We start from the raw sequence: 27391 nt of genomic DNA, 5'->3' as shown, positions 1-27391 counted from the left end.
GGCCGCGCCGGGCCGGTGCCTCCTTTGTCCGGCTCGCTGGCCGGGGTGCCTCGCCGAGCCGGGTGCGGCCGGTGGGCGTGCGGTCTGCCCCAGCGAGCGGCGGACAGTGCCCCGCAGGGGTTTCTGAGAAGCGTGTCCGGGTCTCACTGATCGCCTTTCCGCCCCCCCCCCTTTTTTTTTTCCTGGAATGACTTAAGGAAGGAGTCTTGAGCGTTTGTTTAGTGAAGTGATGTGGTAGGCCATGCCTTGTCACCCGGGCGCAAACCTTGGGAGAGGCGCTTGCGAATGGAGACAAGTGTTACTAGCCCGGCGTGAGCGTCTGGTGGAGACTTCCGTCCGACTGTTACCTCCCGGGGAACCGGCTCGGCCCGGGCGGCGCCCCGCGGGAAGATCCGTACTCCAGACACGAGCGCTGGGGGACAGGCTGCTTTACTCAGGAGGCAGGCGGCCTGGGAAGACGGTAGACTCACATCCCGAAGCCTATCCTCCCCGTCCCGGCGAAACCAGAAGGATTTAAAGGGGCGGGGGTGGGGGGCAAGTAGGGGGAGAGGGAGGGGTGCTCCGTGCAGGAGAAGCAGGTGCCCTGGCTTTGTCCCAGGTGGACGTGACCCTGAACAGATTTGCTGGCCTCAGCCGCAGCTGTTTGCCAATGCAGTCAGGCCGTATCTTCTGGGGAAGTTTGGTCCTGATCAGAAAAATGTTCGAAACCCGCTTATTCTAACCAGGATTTTTAGTTTCCAGAAGTTTTCACCTGCTCTCTGATCTTCTTTGTGGTGTTATTGATGAAACTTCCTTCCGTACTTTTGCATTTGTTCCTTGACCCATAGCTTTTCCTGGTCGGTGCTTGCAGAAGCTCGAGGCTTCCTTCCTCCTAGGTCATGGAGGGCAGGGGTTACCCAGCTGTCTACAGGCGCAGCTGACGTTGACACCGGACCCAGGTGCTCTGCCTCCCTGAGGGCATTTTCCACGTACTGTTTCCTCTCTTATCAAGGCAGGGTCTTTTTCTTAAATAACTTGCTTGGTTTTACTCCATTTCCTGCCTCAGCACTTTGGTTAACTTGATCGCAATTGGGTTTGCATCTCTTGGTCCGAGTGACAAGCTAAATGGTTTTTGAATGAAGGTTACACCCTTGGAACTGTTTTAAATAGGAAGCATGATCAACTTCAGCATTCAGAACTGAATGCTGACAATGATAGATTGGTCTTCAGAAACTCCCCTAAAGACAGTCCATGCTGGAAGTCACACTTTTGCAGAACACCACCCTCTGTTGTTGTATGTAACTCCAGTATGCAAATTAGGAGCATCTTGGCTGGCACATAATACAACTACGTCCGTTTAAGACCATAACAAGTCAAAACCATTAGGACCTGTATATGCAAAACCATTGCTCACTCAGTGAATTCTAGTGTTTCCTTTAAGGTTTTTTTTTTTGTTTTTTTGTTTTTGGTTTTGGTTTTGGTTTTGTTTTTTTTGCCTATTTTAATGGACAAGTAGATATAGTTATCAGAGGATTAACAAAAAAAGTACTGGGAAGAATTTAGTTAAGATCCTTTGATCTCGTCGAGAATTCTTAACTGTTCTAAAGGCTGAGGGTAGTGAGGGAGGAATGTAGGTGTCCTGAAATGGAAGCAGAGCTCTAAGACAAGCTTGCTCACTGCTGTGGTCCCTGAGCTGCATCTAATGAGTCACTTGCTGAGCTGTCCCCGGTGTGACTGAGGGCTAGACTGATTCCTAGGGGGAAGTCCCATGTCCTGGCTTCCTCCATCTGCTGGAAAGCTTCCAGACCTCATGCAGTCTGAAGACTCTAGGAAGCTCCTTATCAGCCTCCAGATCTGGTCAAGTTCCCTTTCAGTGTCTTTCCCTGGCTCCCTTGGTCTAGGACACTCCAGTCCAGACTGCTTAGCCTTCATAGCTTTGCGTCCCAACACGTTCCTCAGGCAGGCATGCACGTGGCTGTCTCATAGGCCAGGTGGACGCTCCTGGAGGGCAGAAAGTGTGCCTTACTCATCCTTGTATCTTTTGGCTCATCGTGGGTGTGAAATACGTGAAAAAAAAGAGACCTAAATAATAGGAGTACCTACTATGTGCCAGGAGCTTTACGTACAATCTCATTTAATCCTATTACTGGGCATATGAGGTGAGTATTTTATGGATGAGAAAATAACTCTTAGAAAGTGACTTGCCCACAAAGTTGGTTATCAGGAGAGACAGGAGTTAAATCTCTGTTGATCAGACTCCCAAAGGCTCTGCTTAATTGACTGTGCTACAATACTTTCACAAATGTAGCAGTCACCAGTGCCAGACTCTTTATGTAATGCTTAATATAGTGAATCCTCCCAAAGATGAGGACACTCAGTTGACAGTTGAGAAAACTGTGACCCATCTGAGGTGACACATTTAGAGTAGACTGGGCTCTTCCCACCGCCCAAGCGTCTCTTGTGAATAAATGAGCACCTGCTTGTTTCTACAGGCACAGTTTTCATGGACCCGTTATGACCACACAGTATGTTTTCTTAAGTAGCGTAGACAGGTCATTTGTTTAAATTCACAAAAGCTTCTATAGCCTCAGCTAATTTAAATAATAATGAAAGCAGGTTAGTAGTGTATAAAGTGGCAAGTTGGCAGCATGTACCGGGAGACTTAGAAAATGTTTATTTTCTTCCAGCTAGCTGTTTGACTTTTAGGGATTTACCCTTGGGAAGTAATCAGAGATGCATAAACATTTAATGAATGAGGATGCTCATCTCAGCACTATTATATATATTATATATTATTACATATAGGGAAAATTGGAAGCAATCTCAGTGACCACCGTAGGGTTTTGTTAATTAAATGGGATATGCCTTAATCAGCATGAGGAATTACTAATGAGAGGCTGCTAACTGAAAAAAGCTACTTATAAAACTACAAATATAATGGCTTCATTTTATTTAAAGATTATTTACACATGCACACACATATACACACACACATACACTCTGGCTGGTATGATTATGAGTGATTTCATTTTCTTTTTTAGACTTCCATTTTTTTTTTCAAATTTTCTACACTGTATTACTTTTATAAAAGAAAAATGTTAACTAAAAACAAAACAAAACAGGGTAAGAGCTTGTCCAGCAAAAGCCTAAGTTACATCAACTTTGAAGTAGTTAAAATTGTTCTAGCTCTGAGTGGCTGGAGCAAACCAGCCTAAACTTGTCTATCAGGTTTAGCTCATAATCCCTTGGAATCCCTGAAGGGAAGGAACTATTACACAATATCTTCACTTGGAGCATCAGCATTACATGCGCACATTGTTAATTGACACAGTAATGGAATATACTCTGCCTTCAGCTTTAACTTACATCCTTATGCTTGAATTTCAGTGCGAGAAAGTGCATCTGCTTAATCAGAACTGTTGTGCTGTAACGTAGCACCAGGTACTCAAGTTGATAAAGTACTTGCTTTTGGAAAAGGGAAATCTTACTCATTGACAAAAAAGAAGTTTTAAAAATCTCTTTTTTATGTGTATTTATTTTTGAGTGAGCGAGCGAGAGAGAGAGGAGAGGCAGAGGGTCCGAAGTGGGCTCTGCCCTGACAGCAGCAAGCCCGACTCGGGGCTCGAACTCAGTAATAGCTCATGCATGACCTGAGCCAAAATCATGAGTCAGATGCTTAACTGACTGAGCCACCCAGGTGCCCCTGTATTACAGTTTTTAAAAACATTTTTTACATTTATATTTTCGGTAGGTGATACAATCCCATGACAAAAATTCAAAAACCACAAAAAGTATAAAGTTAAAAGTCTCCCTTTCACCTTTGTCTCTTTGTGACTCAGTTCCCCCTCAGAGGCTAACCAGTGCATCATTCTGGAGAGCTGTGCATATGTATCATGCATAGGTATTTGTATAAATTGTGTTTCCTTTTTTAAGATGTAAATTTGTAATATGCTATGCATACAGAGTGTTGCATCTCGCTTTTTTCACTTCATCTGTGTGGAGAATTTACCATATTTCATCAATTCTAAATGTCCATTTCCCCGCCCCCCCCACACACACATTTTAACAACCAGAATCAGGATGCATTTCATAATCAGTGGCATCTTAGATTTTATCAAATACTTTACTATGATAGAGCCTCCTGATTTCTTTGTAATCACTGAGTAGTAGTTCATTGTGTGGATGTATATTTCTCTGTTGATGGGCATTTAACTTATTTCCTATATTTTGCTTTTCACAAACAGCAATGAATAACATAGTAGTGTATGATTATGCACATGTGTGGATTCATCTGTAGATAAATTGGATCAAAGGATATGTGTATTTGTATTTTTGATAGATTAATCTATTGTCCTCAGTGGAGGTTGTCCCTCCCAACAAGGTGTGCAAGTGCTTATTTCGCTAACATTTCACTTGCACGGTGTTACCAAGCTTTTGGACCTCTGCCAATCTCCTGGATGGACTGCCCTCATGTTCTCTTAATTGGCTTTTTTCTTGTTATCTGCAAGGTTGGGCATCTATTAATGTGCTTAAGAGTCATTGTAGTTCCTTTTATGTGAACTTTCTGTTAATAGTCTTTGCCCATTTCTCTGATGGATTACAGGCTATTTTTTAAAAGTGATTTGTAAGAGTACTTTATACGTTACAGAAATTAGCCCTTTGTCTCTGATGTGAGTTTCAGTTATTTTCCCCAGTCTGCCATCTTCGCCTTGGTGTTTTTTTGGTACAAGGAATTTGTGTGCATGTGTGTGTGGAGTTCACTTTATAAATCTTTGCCTCTAATGCTAATGGGCTTAGTGTTTTTCTTAGAAAAACCTTCTCTTACATTATGTAAAAAATTCTCGGGGCGCCTGGGTGGCTCAGTCGGTTGAGCACCTGACTTCGGCTTAGGTCATGATATTGCAGTTCGTGAGTTTGAGCCCTGTGTCGGGCTCTGTGCTGACAGCTCAGAGCCTGGAGCCTGTTTTGGATTCTGTGTCTCCCTTTCTCTCTGCCCCTTCCCCGCTCATTCTCTGTCTCTCAAAAGTGAATAAACGTTAAAAAAAATTTTTTTTTAATTCTCTCATTTTTTCTAGTGCTTTTATAATTTTTTTTAATTCTAATATTTGATCTAGAATTTAATTTGGTAAAGTATATTAGGTATAAATCCAACATTGTCATTATTATTATTATTATTTTTCTCTACTGGAGAACCCAGTTGTCCCAGTGTCATTGATTGAATCTCTAGCCACACTTATTTTTGTAGGTTTATGTCTATTTTCTTATTATTTAAAAATTATTTTAAAAAATTATATGAGTATTATATAACAAATTCAATCTCATGATAAAAAATTCAATCAGTAGTGAAATGGATAGTTTAAAAAAGGGGGCCTTTGCTTCTCTTCTTCCCATTTCCTCACACTTTTTTGAGATAATCATTGTTAACAGATCACTGAGTATTCCATTTATATCTTTTTATACTACGTGTGTGTGTGGGGGGGCGGTGTGTATGTGTGTGTAGACACATGCATATATCTCACATGAAGTTTGAGATACGGAGATTATCTCTATTTCTGTCTGATTACATTATGTGTAATAGGCTGTAAATTGCTTTCTTTCCCCACTAACTCTGTTGTATAGTTCTGTGACAGTCCATAGAGCTATATCTCATTCTTCCTAACCTCTGCTTGGATTCCACAGTATGAGTGTATTGTACTTGATTTAACTACTACCCTATTGTTACTCATTTGGTTGTTTGCAATTTTTTCCTAATTTTATCAGGGCTGTGTATATACAAAAATATACATATATGTATATATACATACTGTATATATATACATACTGTATATATACATATATGTATATATACATATATGTATATATATATACATACTGTATATATATATGTATATATACAGCTTATGAAGCATATAGCATTGCTTCTCTTTAATTTGTGGTAAGCCTAATTCTCAAATGTGTATTTATATGATTAACTTTTTTTGTGTGTAATTTATGAGGAAGAAAATCTGGACTGCATTAAGTGATACATCATTAATATTTTGTGATGATCTTGTCTTTCTAGATAAAATTTGATGCTGGGACCCTCCTTCTTAGTACACACCGACTAATTTGGAGAGATCAGAAAAATCATGTAAGATAAAGGTTTTTTGGGTTTTTTTAATCTGTTGTAGGTTTTAAATCCCTGAAGTCTCTTTCTGTCTGTCTGTCTGTATGTCTGTCAGAATTAAACAGATGCAATAAATTTCCATTTTCACGGGGTGCCTGGGTGGCTCAGTTGGTTAAGTGTCCGACTTTGGCTCAGGTCATGATCTCACGGCTCATGAGTTGCAGCCCTGCATCAGGCTCTCTGCTGACATCTCAGAGCCTGGAGTCTGCTTCGGATTCTGTGTCTCCCACTCTCTCTGCCCCTCCCCTGCTTGCTCTCTCTCTCTTTTTCTCTAAAATAAATAATAAAACATTAAAATTTTTTTTTAAATTTCTATTTTCACGATGTCAAGAAGTGTATCATATGATCTCTGAATGGAGTGCAGATAGAGGAGTTAGAGGCTGTCCTTCATTCAGCTCAGAAAAGTCTATAGTTGCTAAACAGAGAGAGACTCATGGTCACTCCATTTTTAAACACCAGTCAGCCTACTGCATACCTGAATGTTCCGTGTGTAACGGCAGTATTTCTCCCACCTGTTGTCAGAGGTCCTCCAAACAAACTTCCTGACTGAGAATCTGGAGTATGGGTCTGCTGGGAAGTAGATACTTTAACCTAGATACTGGGAAGAATGGCCTCAAAGTCATTCAGCAAGAGGAGAAACCTCCCTGTTTTTTCATTTCTAGGAAGAGAAAACAAGTTCCATGTATAAAGCTATTTTTATTCCAAAGAGCTTTAACTTGAAAGTGTGTGTGTGTGTGTATGTGCAAATTTCAGTGTTGCCAGTAAATAAGCAATCTGTGTTATTTTCATAATTGCTGCCCCCCCACCATGACATTTTTATTTTATACGCAAAGTATATACTGTACTGAGGCTCTTTAAAGGCCACTAACTATTGTAAAATCTGACTCTTTTTAGCCCCAAGAATCAATCTCCTTTCATGGGGATATTGACCTTTTTGGTAAGGCACAACCTAGAACTGTTAATGTTGTCTAATTCTTTTACTTTTTATTCATTTATTAAAAAAAATTTTTTTTAATGTTTATTTTTGAGAGAGAGACAGAGCATGAGTGGGGAGGGAGAGAGAGAGGGAGACACAGAACAGGTGTCTCACCCATATAGAATCACCCATATAGAACCACAGAATCACCCATATAGAACACTCCAGGTTTTGATTTACCTGTTCTGGGTTTTTTTTGTCTTCCCTATAAGAATATATATAAAAAGTTTTCATATAAGTAGTGCTTTTAAAAAGATGTACCTACTGTAAAAACAAAGGTAGATATAGTTTCTTTAAAAAAAAAACTTTTTTATGTTTATTTATTTTTGACACAGAGACAGACAGAGTGTGAGTAGGGGAAGGGCAGAGAGAGAGGGAGACACAGGATCTGAAGCAGGCTCCAGGCTCTGAGCCCTCAGCACAGAGCCCGATGCGGGGCTCAAACCCACAAGCTGTGAGATCATGACCTGAGCCGAAGTTGGATGTTTAACCAACTGAGCCACCCAGGCGCCCCATTTAAAAAAAATTTTTTTTAATGTTTATTTATTTTTGAGACAGAGAGAGACAGAGCGTGAGTCAGGGAAGGGCAGAGAGAGAGGGAAAACAGTTTCTCTTCAACCTCTTGTGTTCTTCTATGCAGCAAAATGCCACCACAGTACTGTTTCATTCAGTTTTTCTTCAGTTTACTTAAGGACTAAATTCATACTATAATTTTTAAAATTGTTTTTATTATTAAGTACCTTAAAGGTATATGATGCTGTATTAAATGCTATAAAACAAGGATTTCTGATGAGTCTTTTTTTTTGTAATGTTTATTCTTGAGAGAAAGAGAGAGAGAGAGAGAGAGAGTGCAAGTGAAGGAGGGACAGGGAGAGAGAGGGAGACACAGAATCCGAAGCAGGCTCTAGGCTCTGAACTGTCAGCAGAGAGCCTGACCCGGTGCTCAAACTCACAAATGTGAGATCATGACCTGAGCCAAAGTTGGACGCTTAACCGACTGAGCCATCCAGGTACCCCCTCTGATGAGTCTGAAGAGTCATATTTTCTGATGATTTCCTCCTAGGAGTGCTGCATGGCCATTCCTCTTTCCCAGATTGTGTTCATTGAAGAACAGGCAGCTGGAATTGGGAAAAGGTGAGGTGTTATATACTGCAGTCTTTTTCACAAAAAACATTCCAGTCAAGCTATTATTATTAGCCTGGTAGATATATTGCTGTGCCATGACTTCATATGTGGGAGTGAACCTAATGATTGTGGTTTGGGGCTTTGTAAATAGTGGTCATTGGTCAGGAGCTCCCCTAAGAAGGTGTTTTCCTACATTAAACTCATGGGTAAATGGAAGTCATTCTTAAAGCACAAATCAAGTACCAAGGTTTGCTATATAATATCCTTGGATCAAAATAAATCAATGTCAGCCAGCTGTCACTGCATGTATTTCCACAAACATTTGCTTTTGCACCTCTGTGTATGTAGTACTTAAAATCAGAAAGGACTCATCTGAGAAAAATGACTTCACTTTCTTTTAAAAAAATTTTTTTTAATGTTTATTGATTTTTGAGAGAGACAGAGAGCCAGAGTGGGGGAGGGGCAGAGAGAGAAAGAGAGGGAGACATAGAATCCAAAACAGGCTCCAGGCTCTGAGCTGTCAGTACAGAGCCCCATGCGGGGCTCAAACTCGGGAGCAGCGAGATCATGACCTAGGCCAGAGTTGGACACTTAACCAACTGAGCCACCCAAGCGCCCCTTACTCCCATTGCTAGTTGATCATTAAGTTTCTCCACTTTGACTTTTTCACATATAGAAAGTATCATAGAAGTATCATAATAGTATCACAGAATAGAAGTATCATAATAGTTATTGTCAAAAATGGGACATTTAAAAGTAATAAGGGGTGCTGTTTATAATTGGACCAAGGAAGCATAAAATGGGTACTGTTTTAGGCAAACCAGGACATGTGATCACCCTGGTTTAAAGTCACACGTTCAAATGTTTCTGTTTAATCAAGTACATAAAAAATTCTGGGTTTATTTTTTCAGTACATGTAATTGAGGGCAGTTATGAACAAATATTGCTGATAACTTTTTTTTTCCATGTGGGCCCATCTTGAGCATTAGTATAGTTAACTTCAGTAGAGGTTAAATGGATGTTGAACTCCACTAGAAATGCAATGTGTCCCTTAATTATAATGTAGCTAGCATGAAAGATTGCTTATTTGACATAAAAGAAATTGACCAACATTTCAAAAAGATTAATAAAGGCATAGATTTTTAGAGTAGGCTATTTCTCTAATTTCTGTTTTTCCCCTCGTCATTTGTCTCCATCTCTTTAAGTTCTTTTTTTTTCAAATGGAGGTATAATTACATATAGCATTGTATGACTTTTAGGTGTACAACATAATGATTCAATATTTGTATGTATTACTTTTCTTAAGTTCTACAAAGTAAAACTTTAAGGTGTTCCAGATCATTTGAATTTTCCTCTGCTGTCTTCCAAGGGAATCTAAACTGTAACAAAAATATTTAAAATATTTACTTTCCCATTAGTGTCTTATTTTTAACCATGTCCAGTGAGTAAGAATTTAATAATATGCCAGGTTAACTTTTCTCAAACATTCTCTTTAGTTCTCATCTCTTCCCTCCCAAGCAATTACCATATTTCATTGATTCAAAGATAAACACACACACACACACACACACACACACACATATTTATCGTTTCACCTTTTTAAAAAAAAAAATTTTTTTTTTCAACGTTTATTTATTTTTGGGACAGAGAGAGAGCATGAACGGGGGAGGGGCAGAGAGAGAGGGAGACACAGAATCGGAAACAGGCTCCAGGCTCTGAGCCATCAGCCCAGAGCCTGACGCGGGGCTCGAACTCACGGACCGCGAGATCGTGACCTGGCTGAAGTCGGACGCTTAACCGACTGCGCCACCCAGGCGCCCCTCGTTTCACCTTTTAACATCTCATAACCTGGGGCATGTAGGTGGCTTAGTCAGTTGAGCGTCCGATTCTTGATTTCAGCTCAGGTCATGATCCCACGGTAGTGGGATTGAGCCTTGTGTCAGGCTCCGTGCTAAGCATGGAGTCTGCTTAAGATTCATTCTCCTCTGTCTCTGTCTCTTCTCTCTCCCTCTGACCCTCCCACACACATGGTGCTATCTCTTAAAAAAAAAAAAACACACCAAAACACCAAACATCTCATAACCCAAGATGCTTCTTTGATTTGGTGACTTGAAATATGGCAACTGAATGACCTGTGAAATGAATATACTTAAAAACTGGCCTAATATTTTATGCTGACTTTGGGATTTTTAACCTTCATTTGACAAAAGGCTCTAAGCTAGGTATCCAAGATACTTTGACTGAGTGCTTTGGTTTTGTTAATTTTCGGAAGAAGATTGTTTATTGAGCGGGCTGGGGGAAAAAGAGGAAAAAAGGCTTATAAAATTGAACAAATATAGTGATATTTTTATTAGCATAGAACATAATGGTAGTCATAAAGATTATGGTAGTTTGTGTTTCTAGAGCAGCAACATTTTGAGAATTGTTTTTGCTCTTGGATTATCTTCTAGATCATGCTGTTGATTGAGTGGCATTTTCCAAAAATTATACTGTAGAATGTTAGTTTTGGACAGAGTTTTAACAAAATGTCAGCTGGCCGGTTTTATACAGATAAGTTTTCACATTTTGTTTTCAAGTGAGTAAGGTAGTATGCTTTGGCAGAAATTAGAGGCCCCCCTGGTAACCTCTGGGGATGATTCTGTCCATGGAAAACCCTAATCATAAGCCAACGTAATGAACTATCCCAAATTTACAAACTTATTTTGAACTTATTTTTGAAACCACCTTCTGAATTAATCTATAGAACTAGTAACTTGAATGTCTTGGTTCGTAGCTTATAAATTATAAGTAGAGGTATTTTTGAAAGGTTCATTAATACTGATGTAATAAAAAATATAGAAGAATTCCTTTCAAGATGTCCCTTGTTTCTACATGAATTTTAAAAGTGAACTGAAATATATTAAAAGTTATGAAAATAGAATTAGTGATGCTTAAAGGTGATTAAATTCATTACATTTATTCCTTAGTGCCAAAATAGTGGTTCATCTTCACCCTGCTCCACCTAACAAAGAACCTGGTCCTTTCCAGAGTAGTAAGAACTCCTACATCAAACTCTCCTTCAAGGAACATGGCCAGATTGAGGTGAGCTTTTTTATGCATAAAATTGGACTAGAAATGTGTACTTGTGTGTATTTTTATTGTTTGTTAATACGATGGAAATCCGTATTGTACAACATACCAGGTTTCACCATATTTTTACAACAAAATTTTTCTAATAGATTAAGCCTTATCAGTAGAAAAATGAAGTTTAGGTTCCAGTGAGAACAGGAAGCAGGAGGGTGTGGTCACAAGGAAAACCCAGAAGCTGGCAATATGCTAAGTCATGCTATTAGGCCACTAGTAAACTTTTCAGTGGTTTGGTTAAGGAGGCAGAGTATAATGCAGTGAAATGTTAAACTATCTTGGTATCTGATAGCTCATCAGCCTTAAATCAGGCAGTCTTTTTTTACTGACTCCATATAGATCTAATCACTTACCTACTTACTCCATGATATGATAGTTTACAGGTTCTGATTAGTAAGTGACTATATAAGTATTCCTCAGACATTTACAAGGGTATGTTTATCTCCCCCATTGATATCCTAAATTATTTATGTTTTTTTTTTTCTATAACCCCTCACCGAGTGCTCCTCACACAGTAGGCACTAAGCAAATATAAGTGACTAATTGCAGTCATGCTCACTGTCGGTAAAAAATATAGTTGATTTTCTGTGAGTGTAGTGATGTTTTGGCTCTCATTTCTGGCTTCACATTTTAACTAGACAAATTATTCTCCGCTTCCTTCATGGATAATGGTTGTATATTTTTCTTGGCACTCTGTCTGTTTCACTATAGATTGAAAACAATCCACATAGGCAGGATTGTTTAAAGTAAGTCTATTTATTCACTGTCACTCATCTCTTTGTTGAGAATAGCTCACTTAAATAGAAGGTCAGTTTCTTTCTTTTTTTTTTTTTTTCCTTTGTGCTTTCTGAAGCTGATCCAAGAAGAGAACTTCCTTTGGTTTCTTTTGATGTCTCTGAGAATTCTAGGCTTTTTGCAATGACTGAACAGACCTTTCAACTAAAGAAATGTTAGGTAATAATTTGTATAAGGATACTATAACCTGACTGACTCATTTAAAGTGTATGTATGTGCGCAACAGTTTTATAGGCGTTTGTCTGAGGAAATGACACAGAGAAGATGGGAGAATATGCCAGTTTCCCAAGCTTTACCGACAAATAGAGGACCCCAGGTATTGTTGAAACTATTTCTTAACCCAATGTTTTCAATTCTGTACTTGCATCTTCATTAAGGGAAAATATTTCTATGATTATAGAACTTGTGAGAAACAAAATGGTACTCTGATAAAACCTTTTTTTCAGAGAACCTAGTTTAGTGCTCTGCATACGGTAGATACTTAGCAAAAACAAATGACTACTTACCAGAATAACTCTTGGGGTGGTCACAGTTAGATTCCATTCACTACATTCTGTTCTTCGTAATCAGTCTGGCATCAGAGAACAGACAGTGCCTCTAGGTGATGTTTTTCAGACCAGTCTAAATTAACCACCAACTGTGGACAGACACTCAAATGTGTGAAAGTACTTTGTGTAATAACTGTCAAATACCATAATTTTTAACCATAATTTCTTGCATGTTTGAGACCCTATTAAATATGATACGTATATAATAGTTTACCAAAGAACAAAAATGAATTTAATTTCTATCTAAAATACAGAGTAAAATATGCCAGTTATTGTATATACAGTTTTTTTTTAATATTGATTTGAAGATCACTATGTATGACAAGAAACTGACAAATATTTTGAAAGGAAACTAGATGTAATTGTATGCTGTTTTTCTTTGGTTCTTTGTGGGTCCTTTTCCACCATTGAAAACACATTGTGGTGGGTTGCAAAAGATTGTGTCCTTCCTATTTTGTATGTTTTATTTTCTACTTTTGTTTCTCAGCCAGGAAGAATAAGGGCTGTGGGAATTGTAGGCATTGAAAGGAAGTTGGAAGAAAAAAGGAAAGAAACTGACAAAAACATTTCTGAGGTAACTCTTAACATAAGTTCCGGTCAGCTGTCTTTTTCAGCCATTTGTGTTTATTCTTTTGGATGTAGCTGGTGACTAATTCCGTTCTGTATATTGGAATATATTTAGTTTGCCTGAAGCCACAGTCTCTTATTCCAGGTCTTCTTCTGGTTGGCATAATTTAGCCAAACCATGTTTTAAAAAGCCTTTTCCAAAAAGAAATAAAAACAGTGCAAATTTGTTTTCTCTGATGTTAGAAAACATGGTGTGTTGTTGTGTAAGTTTTAAAGTATAGATGGAATTGATTGGATAATACTGCTAATGAATTCAGGGTCCTCTGTATAATTATTTTGGCTGTTTGGTTAACTTAGTTGAGGGAAAAATGCTGTTCTGTGGCTGTTAGCCTGGTTAGATACCACACAGCTTTATGCTGATGACCACTCGGGGACCAGACACAGAGATAGTAAGAATGGCTGAAACCAGTCCGTTATTTCCACTAGGAGAACAACGCTGAGCATGTGCCTAACAGTGTTTTTGAACCTTCATCATATATGAGGAAGTTCAAGTGAAAGGGGAAGAATTCTAATTAAGGAAACCAGTTATGCATATTAGACTCTGTGGTTAGTTAATACATCTGAACATACCATTTGTTTTCCTGTGTTTATATAAAGATGGCCTTGGATTTTTATGAAATTACTCTATGAAGTAATTCTTTAGTTTTTAATAATAGTTTATAAGTTAAATCCCATTGACTAGTGCTGTTCATAGAATTTCAAGGATGTGTATCAGTCACATAAAGTCTAAACTGCAAATAGTTATTGAATACCTGTATTAATCAAGATTCTCCAGAGAGAGAGGATCTCTTTTGCACTGCTGGTGGGAATGCAAACTGGTGCAGCCACTCTGGAAAACAGTATGGAGGTTCCTCAAAAAATTAAAAATAGAACTACCCTGTGACCCAGCAATGGCACTACTAGGTATTTATCCAAGGGATACAGGTGTGCTGTTTCGAAGGGGCACATGCACCCCCATGTTTATAGCAGCACTATCAACAATAGCCAAAGTATGGAAAGAGCCCAAATGTCCATCGATGGATGAATGGCTAAAGAAGATGTGTGTGTGTGTGTGTGTGTGTATACACACACACACAATGGAGTATTAGTCAGCAATCAAAAAGAATGAAATCTTGCTATTTGCAACTATGTGGATGGAACTAGAGGGTATTATGCTAAGCGAAATTAGAGAAAGACAGGAATCATATGACTTCACTCATATGAGGACTTCAAGACACAGAACAGATGAACACAAGGGAAGGGAAGCAAAAATAATATAAAAACAGGGAGGGGGACAAAACATAAGAGACTCTTAAATACGGAGAACAAACAGAGGGTTATGGGAAGGGTTGTGGGAGGGGGGGATGGGCTAAATGGGTAAGGAGCATTAAGGAATCTACTGAAATCATTGTTGCACTATTCGCTAACTAACTTGGATGTAAATTAAAAAAATAAAAAAAATAAAAGATTCTCCAGAGGGAAAAAAACAATAGGAGATATATAGATGTAGATATCAATATATAGCTTTATATACATCTATCTTTCCATACACAGACACACAGACGTTTAAATTTTCTTTTAATGTTTATTTACTTTTGAGAGGGAGGGTAGGAGCAGAGAGAGAAGGAGACATAGAATCGGAAGCAGGCTGCAGGCTCTGAGCTGTCAGCACAGAGCTGGAACTCATGGACTGTGAGATCATGACGTGAGCTGAAGTTGGACATTTAACTGACTGAGCTACCCAGGTGCCCCCAAAGACATTTTTTTTTTTTCAACGTTTATTTATTTTTGGGACAGAGAGAGACAGAGCATGAACGGGGGAGGGGCAGAGAGAGAGGGAGACACAGAATTGGAAGCAGGCTCCAGGCTCTGAGCCATCAGCCCAGAGCCCGACGCGGGGCTCGAACTCACGGACCGCGAGATCGTGACCTGGCTGAAGTCCGACGCTTAACTGACTACGCCACCCAGGCGCCCCAAAGACATTTAATATAAGGAATTGGCTTGTTTGATTGTGGGATTGAGAAATCCCACAATCTGCCAACTGCAAGCTGGTGACCCAGGAAAGTTGGTGATATAAATTCTAATCTGAATCCAAAGGCCTGCGAACCAGGAGCACTGACGGTTTAGGTCTAGTCCAAGGGCAGGGTAAGACTGCTGTCTTGGCTTAAGCAGTCAGGCAGAGAAAGAAAACGTGAGTTCTCCTTTCGACCTTTTGTTCCTTCAGACTCTCAGTGGATTGGGTGATGCCCGCCCACAGTGAGGAGGGCAGTTGTGCTTAAGTCTACCATATCAAATGCTGACCTCATCTAGAAACATCCTCACAGACACATCAATAACATCAAAACCTGGGAACCTCATCATCTGATCAAGTCGGCATGTAAAATTAATCATCATAGTACCAATTCTTGGCCCACTAAATTGAAAATATAGATTATCATTGAGAAACCAAGGTCATTTGGCCTAGTAAGTGCCCGTGGTCTAGGTTTTGCTGATCTCACATTTATGGTAAAGTTGTACGTGTTCCTCCGCTCTATGTATTTCCTGCAAATTGGCAGCTGGATCCAGAGGCTTCATCCGACTTCTCCTTGATCCCTTTGATAAGATTAGTGGTGATACTGTATTCTTTCCTCAGGAGGCACATCATGTCTTTGTTGATGTTGTCAGCAGCTGTTCATGTTCGGTGCATAGATCTTTTGGTTCTTTGGTGGTTACAAATGGCAATATTTTAGGATTTATTTTTTATTTATTAGTTGAAATCCTTTTTGAAGAGCTGCTTCCCTTCATCTATTTGACTACTCATACGGGGCAAGATAAATGACTTTTTCTTTATCATCAGCATAATGAATTGGTTCCTTATCCTCCAATGGCAACTCATTGGAGTTTTTTACATATTATTGTGAACTCATAAATTGTAACATATTTGGTGGGTTTCAATCAATTACAATTATTATCCTGTTTAAAGCCCACGTTGTCCCATCTTTGGTCAGTGGGAGCCTCTTCAGGTTGGCCCCTTAGTATTTTTGATGTGACCTGGTGGACTTTGATAGCTTCCTTACTATTTGGTGTGACAAAAGTTCCAGAACCATCTTGTATGTTTCTTGCCCCAGATCTGGAATCAATCATTACCTAAGAATCTGTTTGTTTTGTTTTGTTTAGTGGTAAATTATATTTTAAAACACAATCTGCCTGCTAGGACTCTATCTCTGCTGGGCTGATCTTTATTTATTTCTAGTCCTTTTTAATGGAAAGAGCTAGGTGTTTGTTTATTTGTTTGAGTACAAGTGCCTCATAAGGTCATAGTGATACTTCCTGTTCAAAGTCAGGATACCACTACCAAATAATTACTAAAACAGTTAAAAAGATTGTGTGTGTGTGTGTGTGTGTGTGTGTGTGTGTGTGTGTGTGTGAACTCCCCATTATTCCCAATTTTAAACATAGATGTGCAGTATCTGAAGATTCAGCCACTGGGTGCACTCTCTCCGCTCTGGCTCTCAGTGAGTCCTAGTTGTACAGGTAACTATGTGTGACACCACCAGTCCTGATGTGGACCTCCCTCCAGTAGATTTTTCAGAAGTGCTCACGGGAACAGTATTCCCTGAGTTCTGGCATGTTTGTATCCCTTGTACATGAAGTCATTTGGTGGATTTAAAATCCTTGGCTCACGTGTTCTTTCCTTGAGTGCCTTTAATCGGTTGCTTTCAGTTTTGTCTCTGGCATGAAGTGTTGCTGTCGAAGAGGGAGGCTAATCTAATTCTTCCCCACCTTAAAAGTCAGTATTTTTCCTAGATGCCCAAAGGCTTTTTTCCCCCTTTTTTTAGAAAGCCCAGTAATTTTAGCAGAATGTGTCAATGTGTTAGTCATTCTGGGTTGTTATTTTCAGGTACACGGGACGCTTTCAGAATTCGGTTCCAGAAACTGTTTCTTTTAATTTCAGGGAGTTTTGGGGCGCCTGGGTGGCGCAGTCGGTTAAGCGTCCGACTTCAGCCAGGTCACGATCTCGCGGTCCGTGAGTTCGAGCCCCGCGTCGGGCTCTGGGCTGATGGCTCAGAGCCTGGAGCCTGTTTCCGATTCTGTGTCTCCCTCTCTCTCTGCCCCTCCCCCGTTCATGCTTTGTCTCTCTGTGTCCCAAAAATAAATAAAAATGTTGAAAAAAAAAATTTTAATTTCAGGGAGTTTTTTTTCAATTTTATAGTTTTTAACAATTGCTTTTAATTTTTCTTTGGTGGCTCCTGTTAGCTGTATGCTGGAGCTCTACTGCCTAGCTTTACTGCTCGCAACTTTCTTTCAGACCCTTTTTATCTCTTTCATTTGTTTCATTTAGAAGATTTCCCTCTTTCTAAACTTTTGTTTCTCTTAATATACTATGTTGTGTTTATTCACTTTTGTGTTCTGTCTAATATAGTCATTATTTCTGAATTGATTTTTTAAAAATTCTTTCATGAATCCTGTCACCTCATTTCTGACTTATTTTGTCTACTCATGGCTTGTGTCATTTTATTAACGTCTTTTAGCTCATGTTGAAATAAAAGGTTATTTGATCCGATCTATGAGCATGTCAGTCTGGCTTGCTTTTATTGTCTGTAATGTTACTCTCCTTATTTTCTTTTTTCTCATAATAACTTTGTGTGGCATTTGACCTTGATGCTTGGCTGTTGCTATTTTTCTTTTCTTTTCTTTTTTTTGAAACGGCTCTTTTTATTTTTAAAGCTTATTACTCATTTAGAGAGAGTGTGAGCAGGGAAGGGGCAGAGAGAGAGGGAGAGAGAATCCCAAGCAGGCTCCGCACTGTCAGCGCAGAGCCTGATACGGGGCTTGATTCAGAAACCATGAGATCACAACCTGAGCCGAAGTCAGATGCTTAACTGACTGAGCCATCCAGGCGCCCCTGCTGTACTATTTTTTACGTTAAATTAGTTTTGCTGCCCTTTCAGAGGAAGGCCTAGTGTAGGGTAGCTGGTCTTATTCCACAGGGCCCACTTTTCTTCTGTGTTGATGCATTATTAAAAACGGTGGTGGCCTACTTTCTGGTTTCCTGGCCCTATTCCCTTCCTCTGTTTTTTATCTGGACCTTTCTCCCCCCTTCCTCTCTCTCTTTTTTTTTTTTTTTAAGTTTATTTATTTATTTTGAGAAAGAGAGCATGCAAGAGCAAGGGTGGGGCAGAGAGAAAGGGAGAGAGAGAATCCTAAGTAGGCTCTGTGCCGACAGCACAGAGCCCCACTTGGGGCTCCATCCCACACACTGTGAGACCATGACCTGAGCTGAAATCGAGTCAGTCCCTTAACCGACTAAGCCACCCAGGCACCCCTACCTTGAGGTTATTATAGCTATTTTGTCATTTAGTTTTATAGTATATGCTGCCTATGGGTTTTTGGTTTTGAGATCTAGTTGCGCTGTCTTGTTTCATGTTAAGATTTAGAGAGATTAAAAAACTATGCTGCCATAGCCACCATCTTTCCAGAATCTTTAAATTCATAAAATTCCAGCATTTTGGCATTAAAGGGGTTTTTTCTATCCAGAGAAGTAATCATCTCAGAGCTAGTGACTAGATTCAGAACCAGGGTTATGAGAACTCAGTCTTCTGATTTGCAGACAAGTGTAGTCGACTGCATCATAGCTACTCTATCGTTCAGAAGGTACTATCACTGCCCTCTTTCAGTGACATTTACTGTCATCCTTTTGTGTGACACTTTTGGAGATGGCACGGAGCAGTGAACTAATTTTGAATTAGTATTTTTCTGAATTGTGCCATACTAATTTGGTATTCAAAATAATGTTTTTCTTGGGGCGCCTGGGTGGCTTAGTCGGTTAAGCATCGAATTTCCGCTCAGGTCATGATCTCACGGTTTTGTGAGTTCGAGCCCCATGTCGGGCTCTGCGCGGATGGTGCAGAGCCTGCTTGGGATTCTCTGTCTCTGTCCCTGCCCCACTCATTCTGTCTCTCTCTAAATAAATAAACTTAAAAAATTTTTTTAAATTAAAAAAACCCAAAATAATGTTTTTCTTAATTTATGAAATGCTGCTGTGTTTCAATCTAATTTCCGTGGAGTTGCATAGCTCAAAGGATTCAATACAGTCATCGTGCTCGTTCATGCAGGTCAGTGATTTATTCAGCAGGTGGTCCTTGCTCTCCACTTTGTGCAAGCCCTGCATCAGGTTGATGTTTTAGATATTGTGATGATGCACCAGACAGGCAAGCAAACAGGCATTCTCTACAGCAGGAGAAATGCTGCGTTAGAGAAAATGGCGGCTGCAGCAGGAACACATTATATGGCCTCTGACTTCCTTGGGGTTCAGGGAAGTCTTGTTAGCAAAAGTAATGGAAGTCAAGGCCTGAAAGTTTAGCAGGCACTAACAGAAGACTAGTAGAGATAAGAGGATCCAGGTAGAGGGAACAGAATATGTAAAGGTACAAAATCAAGAAAACCAAAACAGAATATTCAAGAATATATTAATAGTTACTAAAGCTGATAACCAAATTAATGACTGGAAACAAGAAATAATGCTATAAATCAGCATACGAGGGTACTTTTAAAGCAGATGTCATTGTTTTCTTTAATTGGAGTAGAAATTTGACTGTGGACTTGGTAGAGGGTTAGAAAGTTCTATAAACTGGCAGATAAAATAGCAGAATGGGCAAATGCATCTGTTTTGCATTTGCACATGTGTTGCTTTTATTGTAGGTAGTTTCTCTACCTCTTTTTTTGGATAATTGGCTAATTCCTTATTTTAGAATAATAATATGGATAGATGTGAGGAAGCTTTCATTTGTGTTTTATGATTACTTAAAATATAGATAATTCTTCTAAGACACTAAAATATTTGTATTTGTCTTTTACAGACTGTAAGCAAGAGGGCTAATTGATGTATTCTGTGTGGACTCACTATTACTTTTAGCATATTTTTTCTATGGAAATGTAACCTAGTAAATAAAGTGATTTACCATATAAAATTTTTAAAGTGTTGTCTTACTAGTGTTCCCTACCCCGGTAAAAGAAATCTGTAAATATTTTGTATATTCAAAGTAAAAATCTAAGTGTGTAAAGTGTTTGTGTCTTTTATTTTTGAAAACTAGGTTGGTTTGTGATTTGCCCTCCATTTAAATGTTAGAGTTGACTTAGTTTCAGAGCTGGTGCCCCGAGTTTCCCACAAAAGGTTTCCTGCATCTGCTGGCTGTTGCTGATAAGAATCCAGTGTTTAAGCCTTTTGTTTATCTGAGGAAATTCCTGTTAGGTGTGTGCACATTCCCCTTTGTTCTCAGTATTAGCCTTAGTAAGTCTGGCCATAAGAATCTTACACAACACTCTATTCTTTTAGCAAAATCCTTTTGCAGATGGGGGATACTTTTCTGTATGTGATTAAGATGGGCATGGGCTTATCAGAATCTGCTGACCATTATTCTGTATCGACCAAAACGTTCTTCAGTTAATGCGAAGTTGCTTAATTGGCTTAAAAAATAACATTTGTGCACATCATTTGGCAGATGTTCTTCATTGGAAGTATGTTTTTGGCGATATGAAATAAATTTACTATAAATATGTCTGATTAAAGTTTGAAGAGGCCTTTGAAGTGGATACTCATTGTAGTAAATCAAACAATTAATGGGTTTTATTTAGGTATATTTTGGTGGTATTTGAATGTTTTTCTTTTGTGATATCCACTACATCCCAAGCCACAAGTATAAACTCTTCAATATTTAGAGGCTGAGGTTTACAGTTTCAGTTAAGTCACACCTGCTATTAAAGCCAAAATTGTTGTGCCCAAAGAAGTATTCTGGCAGCTGCACATTGCCATTTTCAACCAGGAAAGCTTTACAATGCCTTTGATTCTTGACCTCCCATCGGGAAATGGTTTTGGCAAGAACCAGTGACAAATTCTCTTACTTATGTGAAAGAACAGTAAACAATATTTTCTGAACGATTTATTACTTATGTCACCTTTTGTTTGTTTAATCAATCATAACCTTTTTCTTTGAAAACTTGAAAAGTTGTTTTTTGCAGTTTGTGTTGGAAAATTTATGGTTTCTTAGCTAAACTGAATCCTTAGAATAAGATAGGCTTATTACTTATGTAAATATTTATATAAATAGATATTTGTAAGAAGTTTTCATAAATTTTTGTCAAAGGGAAGAAAATAGAGTGCTTCATTACTTAAAAACATCTTCAATCTTTAGATTCCAACAAAAACTCATTTCTCATTTCAGGCCTTTGAAGACCTCAGCAAGCTAATGGTCAAGGTATATGTAATTTATACCTATTAAATTCTTACCAATTATGATGTAAGTTTTGAACTTGTGTTTTGTTAGCAAGGCACTTTGGGGACTTTTTTTTTTTCAGTCTTTTGCTGTTCTCTTCACAGGCTAAGGAAATGGTGGAGTTATCAAAATCAATTGCTAATAAGATTAAAGACAAGCAAGGTGACATCACAGAAGATGAGGTAAATAGATTGCTTTTTTAAGGCATTAGAAACCAGGTTACACAAATAACAGTGATGTTTCAGTGGTTTAGCAGTTTCTTTCTTAATGTAGTGTTTTCTTTTAGGACTTGCGAGTATATGAAAGTGCTAACGAAAAAGTCAACCATAAAAACTTTGCTGGTTCTAGTAGGATTAAAGGATACTTCTGTACATTCTCTTAGAATGTGGAAAAGAGAGATATTGAAATGTGGAAGGAGTGGTTGTTTTATACATATCCATAAATTTGATACTTGTTTCAGTAAATTTCAGTACAATCTGGTCACAGCCATTTTCCTTTCTAAGTTTTTGGCTCTATCATTTGGTTGGCATTAAATACGGCATAGTTGCTCCCTAGCCGCTTCTCACACCAAACTCATGAGTTCAGTGGAGTATGAGATATCAAGATAGAAAAAAGAAGAATTAGCTTCACACAGGGAACTACTGGAAATCCACTTTCTTAGAATTCACACTATCAAAACACAGTAGAAGAAATGGGTAGATACAGATATAATTGAGTAGAATTGAATTTATGATAGAAAGATTTTCAATGTTGGGGTGGAAAGACTAATTCTGCTTTTTAGTCTTTTTGTGCATTTTCTCCTCTTATTATAGACCATCAGGTTTAAATCCTATTTGCTGAGCATGGGAATAGCTAACCCAGTTACCAGGGAGACCTGCGGCTCGGGCACACAGTACCACATGCAGCTGGCCAAACAGCTGGCTGGGATACTGCAGGCGCCGCTGGAGGTAAAAACAAAACCTGAGTGGTCTCTTTCGATTGTGTTAAATTATCTCCGTGTCATCAGAAATCTTAACAAGAGTTTAACTCCTTTCACAGTATGGTTACTATTTAACCAACACGTTATTTTTTGTTCAGGAATATTAAATTAGTGGGTTTTTTTTTTTTTGTCAAAATCTAAGTTGTTTTCAATTCCCATTTCAGATATCTGTAACTTCCTAAATCTATTTGATATAAAGTTTTTCTTCTCTCCTGTTTTCAAAAGGAAACATATGATCTCTAGATGTTTACATATATTTCTATATATCTAGTCTGAATATATAGTGTACTGTTATAATTTGATAACAGATATATCTTCTAACATGACTCAGGCAATCAAAACTTTACTTATTAAAGCACTCATATTAAGAAGTATTTCCAACATGACAAAATAAGAAAAATATAATGAATCCCTGCATGCCCATCATCCAGGTTTATCTGTAAACATTGTCCACTCGAAATTATTTTAAAGCAGGGGCACCTAGGTGGTTTAGTTGGTAAGTGTCCTGACTCTTGATTTCAGTTCAGGTGATGATCTCACAGTTGGTGTGTTTGAGCCCCGTGTAGGGCTCTACACTGACAGTGCAGAGCCTGCTTGGATTGTCTCTCTTCCTCTCTGCCCCTCCCCGACTCGCAGGCCCACACTCACGCACTCTCTCAAAGCGAATAAATAAACATTTAAAAAATATTTTAAAGCAAATCTAAGACATCACATTACTTTATCTGTAAATTTTTCAGTATGTAATTACAATGATAAAGATGCCTATAATGTAATTGTAATCCCATTTCACAAATTAAAAATTACTTTCAATATAATCAAATACCTACTTAGTGTTCACATTTTTTCTTATAGTTAGTTTGTTCAAATCAGGATACTTTGCAATTGGTTGATTTGCCACCCAGGTGTTTTTTTGTTTTTGTTTTTGTTTTTTAATTCTGTGGGTTTCCCTCTCCTCTTTTTTTCTCTCCTATAAAATTTATTTATTGAAGAAACTAGTGGTTTTTCTTATAGAGTGTCTCAGAGTCTGGATTTTGCTGACTTGTATGTTAACATACTTCCCTGCCTTATGTATTCCCTGTAGACTGGTAGTTATATCTAGAAGTTCTTTTTTTTTTTTTTTTTTTTTCCTGCTGGATATTTCATAGAGGGTGCTGTGCATTTCCGTCAGCAGGTACAGAATGTCTTTTTTTTGTGTGATGTTAGCAGCTACTAACACTCAAGGTCTAGATCTGTTACTTCATTAAAGATTACAATGGTGATATTGCCATTTAATTCTATAATTTTTTCATTTATTAGTTGTAATAACTCAAAACATTTAAATACACTTGTTGAAACTTGGTGTAGAGGCCCTCTTTTCATTTATGGAAATGTTGAAACAGTAATAATGATGTTAAAGTCCAAATATTGAATTTGAAATGCTTCACGTATCTGGCTAGGTTTTCCTGTGTGCAAATTTAGTTTTTAAAAGGCTTCTTAGGAAATTTTATGAATCCTGATTTCACTCTGCTTATGATTTCTGTTAAGGAATGCTAACTTATGTGAACTATAACATAATACTTTTTCAATTTCGTATTTTAACAGGAACGAGGGGGAATAATGTCACTTACGGAGGTATACTGTTTAGTAAACCGAGCTCGAGGAATGGAGGTAAGAATAGAACATTTAGATATTCTTTTAACTAAATATAGACTTTCTTAACATAATACAAGTTCCCCTACAGTGAATACAATTTGAGGAAGGGTTGAGAATATCAAAACCATCTGAGAAGCAGTGTGGTGCAGTGACAAGAATGCTGTCCTGCCCTGGGGATCTAGGAGGTAGACGCTCTTCCTGGTTTTACCAGTGACATGCTGATTGACCTTGAGTAGCTTACTTAACTTCACTGAGACTTGGTTGTCCTACGTCTAAAACAAGGATTTGGACTGATTGATACCTTCTGGCTTTAATATTCTGTGTGTGTATTGTGATTAGTAAGGTTGTGTATGAGGCCTTTTCCCTGTGACAGTTCAGTGTTTGGACTAACTGGGTTGGACACAGATGGCCTGGAGAGAAACAGAGGGAAAGCTGCCCTCTGCCTTTGGCCGTGAATCAGCAGTGGCTGCTCTTCAGCTCTCATTGCCCCTTCACACCCACATGTGTATGGTCCGTGCACTCTTTGTGCCCTTCAGTCAAACAGTTTTGCGGTGTCAGCAGTCACCTCTGTGCAGAGAACTCCTACATCTTTCAAGCGCCCACCCCAGGTTCACGAGCAAAGCCTCTGCTCTGTTTTCATTTGAATAGTCCTCAAGACTGCCGTCAGTGAGTACCTCCTACTGACCAGGCCTCCCAGCACCTCAGTGAGGCAGCTACTTTTACTGTCCCCGTCTTGGGGATAATATGAGGATGAGGAACTCGAGGCTTCCAGAGATTAAATTATTTGACCAAAGCTGCACCTGGAAATAGAGGTTTGACAGGCATTTGGACCCAGGCTGGGCCTATGACTCAAAGCTGTATTTGTCAAATGCCACAGTGGGCTGATTCTTTAAGGTTGCATGGGTCTGGAAGGGTGGCCACTAGCTAGCTACATGTGACAACTGTGAACTTGAAATACACCTAATCCAAACTGAGATATGCTGTAAGTGTAAATTACACACCAGATTTAGAAGACTCGGTACAGAAGAAAGAAATGTTAAATATCTCATTGATAATTTTTATATTGATTATATGTTGATGTTTTAGATTTATTGGCTTAAATAAAATACATGTTTTAAAATTAATTTCACCTGTTTCTTTTTATTTTATTAATATGACTACTAGAAAACTTAGAGTTACATATACGGCTTGCATTGCTTTCTGTCGGATAGCACTGCTTTGCTTCTTTGTTAATCCTTTTTTCCTTGTGGTGATTAAGGCAACATGAAAGCCTTGCTAAATGATTATTTATTTATTTATTTATTTTAAATAAAAAAAAAAAAATAGACTCCACACCCACCATGGGCCTTGAACACACGAGCATCACTCTATTAATTTGTAGTATAAACTGGGTTTTCTTTCCTATTAGTTGCTCTCACCAGAAGATCTAGTGAACGCATGCAAGATGCTGGAAGCACTACAGTTACCTCTCAGGTAAAAGAACTCTGCAGGAAGCGTGCCAACTTGAGCCGCTGTTCCTCACACAGTAGACAGGAAAACCCTGCCAGGTCTGCCCACACAGGTCTGTGCGTGGCGAACCAACACATCGCCCCTCTGGGAATTATACCGTGTGAGCAGAATTCACTTGTTCTCCTAGCTTCCCTCCTTATCCGGGCTGTACATGGCCTGAGGGGCTAGTGGGCCAACTCTTGTTGATTTGGGGCAATGAAAGAAGAATGTGGGCTCTCCTATGAGGTCAGAATAACCAGCCCCTCTGCTAGAGGTTTCGTGCTTGTTTCTGGAGATTTAAAGCTACAGATGTTCAGCTGTGAATTGTATTTTCCTCCCTTCAGATTAAAAAAAAAAAAAAAAAAGTGCCAGACATATTTTATTTAGCCTGTGGATTATAGTTCATAATGTTATTAACTGTATTTATTCGTGAGTTCCTAGTTATGCTGTAATTGCCTGTGGTTGTTATGTTTTAGATGCTGTTTTGTGTTAATATTGCCCTCATGCCCAGCATAAAAGAAAGTACAGGATATTTGTACCTCCTTAGTGTTTGAAGATCCTAGATACTCACAGCTTGGTTTTCCCATCTGCGGTTTTCAGGCTCCGAGTTTTTGACAGTGGCGTCATGGTAATTGAGCTTCAGTCCCACAAGGAAGAGGAAATGGTGGCCTCAGCCTTGGAGACCGTATGTGAACCAGTTTCCTCATTAGTCTGCCCACCAAGACGTGACTCCATAGCAACTTGAGAAACAGGCTTTCCTTTTGAATTTAATTTTTCTAAAAAGTAATGTTTGTAGACCCAATTAAAAACACCTATTAACATGAGTGAATACTAATCAAAATGATACTTTTAAAGCTTTTTGAGACTTGCCAAGGAGAATTAGAATTCCTGAGGTGTTATCTTTTTGTTTGAAACTCAGTCTTGTGGACAGGTTTTTAACTTTGTTCATCAGAATGTTACCCTTGACTGAACTTTTTCTTTCAGTACCACCTACATAAACAGTCTTATAAAACATCACAAGTTGTTTTATGAAATAATTGCTTCAAAAAAACACGAAAAGGAACTGTAGTTTAAATGGATTTTACCAGCCAAACTGCTGCTGTTACTCATTAGGAGACTTGAAACATTACTGCCTTCATAGCCTCTGTGGCGAGCCTGCCTAATTTAAATATTTATTACATTTATTATAAATTAGAGGAAAACCTCAAGACTATAGATATTTCTACCATATATTTTAAGCTAAACCTATATATAAGGACCCTATATGTGGGATATGCAGTATGTACTCCATTAGAATTTATTATATGTTCCTTTTCAGAATATCAAGGGTTATTTTGGGGGTTTAGTACAGTGCCTTTGTAACTTTGTAGAGGGCTTTGTGATGTTTTAGGCTCTGCTATATTCATTCTGGGCCCTTCCGCATTTGTAGAATTGAGCATTAGTGAAGAAGATTTAGTTCAATATTGAATATTCTTGAGTTTTATTAGGAAATTCAATATATTATTTCCTGAGCATAATGGTAGACATTCTCCCTAGGTTAGTACCTAGGTGGCCAAATTATCATATTTTTTTCCTGCTGTGTTTCTGTTAGGTTTCAGAAAAGGGATCCCTGACATCAGAAGAGTTTGCTAAGCTGGTGGGAATGTCTGTTCTCCTGGCTAAGGAAAGGTAAGCGAGTCCTTGGTCTTCATTACAACTGTGTTTGTGTTTCTGAATGGACAG

At 38.6% G+C, this 27391-nt stretch overlaps 1 protein-coding gene across 1 annotated transcript in view; it reads left to right on the top strand.

Moving 5' to 3' along the window:
- Positions 1–27391, top strand: part of VPS36 (vacuolar protein sorting 36 homolog) — a 31119-nt gene that overhangs the window by 306 nt on the left and 3422 nt on the right. Inside the window, exons 2-13 of the mRNA XM_030309681.1 lie at positions 6041–6109; positions 8185–8255; positions 11213–11327; positions 12391–12480; positions 13200–13286; positions 21520–21552; positions 21675–21752; positions 22383–22517; positions 24131–24196; positions 25590–25654; positions 26270–26354; positions 27261–27337. Coding sequence (XP_030165541.1) covers positions 6041–6109; positions 8185–8255; positions 11213–11327; positions 12391–12480; positions 13200–13286; positions 21520–21552; positions 21675–21752; positions 22383–22517; positions 24131–24196; positions 25590–25654; positions 26270–26354; positions 27261–27337 — 971 coding nt within the window. The remainder of the gene's footprint in view (positions 1–6040; positions 6110–8184; positions 8256–11212; positions 11328–12390; positions 12481–13199; positions 13287–21519; positions 21553–21674; positions 21753–22382; positions 22518–24130; positions 24197–25589; positions 25655–26269; positions 26355–27260; positions 27338–27391) is intronic.

Source organism: Lynx canadensis, chromosome A1 (genome assembly GCF_007474595.2).
Source record: "Lynx canadensis isolate LIC74 chromosome A1, mLynCan4.pri.v2, whole genome shotgun sequence".
In the NCBI taxonomy this organism is placed as follows: domain Eukaryota; kingdom Metazoa; phylum Chordata; class Mammalia; order Carnivora; family Felidae; genus Lynx; species Lynx canadensis.
The sequence above is the reverse complement of the archived record's forward strand: the minus strand, read 5'-3'. Positions and strand labels throughout refer to the sequence as shown.